Source organism: Silene latifolia, chromosome 7 (assembly GCF_048544455.1).
Source record: "Silene latifolia isolate original U9 population chromosome 7, ASM4854445v1, whole genome shotgun sequence".
Lineage (NCBI taxonomy): Eukaryota > Viridiplantae > Streptophyta > Magnoliopsida > Caryophyllales > Caryophyllaceae > Silene > Silene latifolia.
Window position 1 is genome coordinate 127055413 of NC_133532.1, and position 4084 is coordinate 127059496.

At 38.9% G+C, this 4084-nt stretch overlaps 1 protein-coding gene across 1 annotated transcript; it reads right to left on the reverse strand.

Annotated features, from left to right (window-relative positions):
* Window positions 1-965: 965 nt before the first annotated feature.
* On the reverse strand, window positions 966-3816 carry LOC141593071 (protein DETOXIFICATION 40-like). The gene is made up of 6 exons (XM_074414015.1): window positions 3243-3816; window positions 2558-2614; window positions 2220-2458; window positions 1898-2016; window positions 1598-1684; window positions 966-1461 (listed from the first exon to the last, which is right to left on the reverse strand). The coding sequence occupies exons 1-6, from the start codon at window positions 3524-3526 to the stop codon at window positions 1399-1401; spliced, it is 849 nt and encodes a 282-aa protein (XP_074270116.1). The 5' UTR covers window positions 3527-3816; the 3' UTR covers window positions 966-1398.
* Window positions 3817-4084: the final 268 nt, after the last annotated feature.

The following is a 4084-nucleotide window of genomic DNA, read 5'->3' on the forward strand; positions in this document are numbered from 1 at the left end:
AAATAATGAAAGTCGTCGTCGTCGGAAATAATTACAAACCTACCAAATTGTGGTGATAAATGTTGGTATGGTGCTAGAGGATCAAAGTCAAAGTAACCAGGCTCCGTTAAATGAAAACTAAATTTTTGAGCGAATTTGAAAAAAATCAATTTGATTACCATAGCAAATGAGACATTTCACGTTGGCGACGGTTCACTTGTCCGACATTGCGATACTTTGGTAAGGTACGACAATTCAATACTCTATTTTAGACGAAAAACTTGAACCATTTTCTTAGACGACATCAAGACTGGTCATGTTAAAACTCATGAGAAGAGCTTTATCGCTCTATTGGTCCTACACTCCTACCGGACTCAAATGCGAATTAAACCAAATGGTATACACCAAAAAAAAAAAAAAAAATACTGCGTCAATGCATCACTAGCATCACTTTCAATGCTAAAAATCCAAGCAGAAGATCAATACCGGCCTAACTGGTGTATTATGTCATCGTATATCCTAGCCAATCAAAAAAATAGAATCATCAATTGCCAAATTAGTGAATGTGAGTTATGTCATTCTGTTTTGCAGGTTTTCCATCTGTTGTCACAGGTGACGAAAACACACCAGTTAATACTGAACACTACCAACAACAATATGTTAAGCAGATTTTCCGAGTCAAGGGCAGTGTCGCCTCTTCACACTCGGTTGATAACCTCCATATCATCCACACAGCCACACCACAAGTGACGTTGAACCAAAGTTGGCTGGTGTGAGTGGTAAGGGATATAATCTCTTAAACAAGTGGTTAGGAGTTCGATTCTGACTCTTGCGAATGAAAAAGTCAAACTTGGGAAGGATCAACCCATTAAATTGCCTTCAGTACCCGAAGGAGATTGCCCCAGCTATTGGTAGGGGATACTCCTGGTCAACACCAAAAAAACAAGTGACGCTGAGAATTCAGCCTTGCGACAGTCCCCGCTAGGTACATTACAATGGAAATAGCATTAATTGAACAATAACCGTGACCACAGGGCTGACGGAATTGAAAAGCACAGGCAGAACCCGCTCTGATTCAAAAACAGTCATAAGCAAGGGTTAACCGCGTTAAGACATTGTTCATGTTGCCAATAAACTAACGACTAAAATGGGATGCAGTCCTAGAAATTGATTCAGAAAAACTAAATGAACTGCCATCATTTTTCTTGCTATGAAACCAATAATGTAATGAAATTCCGCGTCTTATTCTTGTGCATTGTATCGCCTTTTCAATACATGAATTTATCTCTAGGAAGCATTTAAACTGCTACGCCACTCATTTTTGCATGTCGGAGTTGCAGCTTTCTGGTGCCTCCGAATGAATGTGATACTGCAGCTTCACATACCGCATTGCTCATATATAGTGTCATTATTCATGATTTACTCGAGAAGAGGCACTTTCTTCGCGTCCCATGTATTTAGCCGTTGTACGGCCTTCTCTACCTACAAAGAACAAGTTTAACCTCGTTACGACTTACCACCCAATATTACGCGTTATTTCTTAGCTGCGCCGTGACTTATCAGACTAAATAAACTTAGAAATAAGAATCGAAAACCAAAATATGATCGATCAGCTTACCTCCTTTTCCCAGTCTGTCCTGTAGGTGACCCATAATAAGATCAAAGTTTGCATTATTGTACCTCCAATCATTCCTCCCCATAATCCCTAACATAATGTGTTTTTGAAACACAAAACGACAATAAATTAAACTCGATTAAGGAAAATTAGCACTCACTCTATGATTAATTTAAGAAGCTAGTTACTCGGTTTTTCTAACATGTGCCCTGTATAAGGACACGTGTTAAAGAGACTTAAAATGAAAAGTTTGACAATAAATCTCTTTAAGGCACCTGTTAGAAAAATAGTTACTTAATTTACCTTGACTCCGAGATTAAAGTAAAAACCAAGGAGCACACCAAGAGGTATCCCAACCACATAATAGCATCCAACATTTACATATGCAACAAATGTTTGCCATCCACATCCAACTGCCACACCTTCAAGTAAAAGTAAAACTAATGTCACTACGTCGTAATATATAGATGCAGATGTTAACTAGCTTAATTGATAAAGTCATAAGCGATGGTACTCATGATCTGGGTTTAAATCCCGTCAGCATCCAAATCGCCCTTGTGGCTCCCTTTTTCAGCATCAGATTGATTAAGTTTACTACTAATATAATTACGAGTACTTGTAATACCTGATAAAACAGGTTGAACACCATTCAGTAAAATGGAGATGGCTAGGTAAGGAGACAGTTCAGCAACAGCATTGGAAACTTCAGTTCCACCAGTGAAGATATAACTGAGTTGATACCGGAAAATGATTACAAGGATAGCGCATATTAGCGCGATGATGGACGACATTGCCGTCACTGCCACTACTGAAAATGATGCTGACTTTGGATGCCTTGCTCCAAGCTCATTACTCACCCTCACACTGTCAACATTGCACAAGCCAAAACATAGCATTATAATAACATCTGGAAATTCTTGTATAAGACCGTCTGATATAAAAGACCGTATGGCGTATACTAACCTTGCAGCTGCATTGAATCCCAGTGAGATCATGAACACCCATCCTGATATTGACATGCTGCCATCACAAAATTTACACACATTTAGAACAAAATTAATCCAGTACGTAAAAAACCCGAGTCCATATAACATGGTATGGGTCAGAATCGACTTTTTGGCTATTCTCTCGTGTACCCCTCAACTTTTTCATTTCCTAAGATGTACACCTCTTTTCTTGCAAAAAAAAAAAAACTTTGACCGTCAATAACTTTTGGATACAAGTTCAGAATACAATAAACATTTTTTTCAAATTGACCGTCTTTAAGAGGTCTTCATTTTGAAAAAGAATTCACCGACGTATCAACTCCTAGTCGGAAATTATGATCGGTCAAAGTTTATACGTTAAAAAAGTTTTGACCAACCATAACTACTGGCTACAAGTTCAAAAAGCGGTGAATTTTTTCTTCAAATTCAAGGTCTTGACGAGATAATTGGTTTGAAAAAAAAAATTACCGTTTTCTAAACTCGGAACAGAGAATTATTGTCAGCCAAAGTTTTTTTTAGTGAAAAACAAGAGGTATGCCTTATAAAACGAAAAAGTTCACGGGTACACGGGAGCCACGAGGACAGGTTCCATCGTCCACGACTTTACCAACTAAGCAAGTTGACGGCTGAATAACAAGTCATTTTATGTGAATGGGTCATACCTTACAGAGAGGGAGTCCAAAGCAAGCTGAGCATTCTCAAACAATCCAGCAATCAACACCAAAATTTGGAAATACCAAGTCTCCAAGCAGAGCATCACAGCCGACGAAGTGGATAACTTGAGAAAAACCCAAAGCCCACTAAAAGCGGATAAACTAAACCCGGTCCAAGTATACTTAAACCGACTATTACACACTATATATACAAATTGAGCCACCACAATTATCCACCAAGAGAAACTAAGTACCAATGAAGCTCCAAGCAAACCCCAACCCAACTCGAACATCACAAACCACGACGCGAAAATGTGAAACACTAAAGCCGCGACTGAGATATACGCGCTAGGGAAGACAATGGATTGGGCTTGGAGGAATTTTTGGATTGGAAAATTGCAAGCCTAGGCGAATATTTGTGGAATTAGCCCAAGTATGAAAATTTGGGCCATTGAGGCTATGTCCTCTGGCTCTCTTAAGAATAAGAGGATGTCCTTTGAGAATATGTAGACTATTGTTAGAGGTATTCCGGTGATGGTTAGGAGGATCGTCGATCTTTGCATGTAAATTCCGAGCATCTCGTATTTGTTTGCTCCGTATGCTGTTTTGGTAAAAATTTACCGACTATGAATTTATTATGTGAGTGATAGTGATTATCCTTAATGCCAATTATGTTTAAAGTACGAACGAAAGGAACGACGAAAGGAAGATAAACGAAAAGAAGGACACGGAGGATTTTTGGTGACGCGGAAAACCCGGTGTGGGAACAACCGCGGGGGGAGTCGGAATCCCGCCAATTATAGCACTATAATCGAGATTTTATGAACAAGTAAGGAAATACAAGTACAATA

Excerpts from the sequence above, each read along its gene's own strand:
- LOC141593071 (XM_074414015.1), bottom strand. The coding sequence starts at position 3,526 with ATGTTCGAGTTGGGTTGGGGTTTGCTTGGAGCTTCATTGGTACTTAGT. Across the intron at positions 2,615-3,242 it reads TTGGACTCCCTCTCTGTAAG|CATGTCAATATCAGGATGGG; the intron begins GTATGACCCATT and ends TTGTGATGGCAG. Across the intron at positions 2,017-2,219 it reads TGTTCAACCTGTTTTATCAG|GTGTGGCAGTTGGATGTGGA; the intron begins GTATTACAAGTA and ends TTTTACTTGAAG.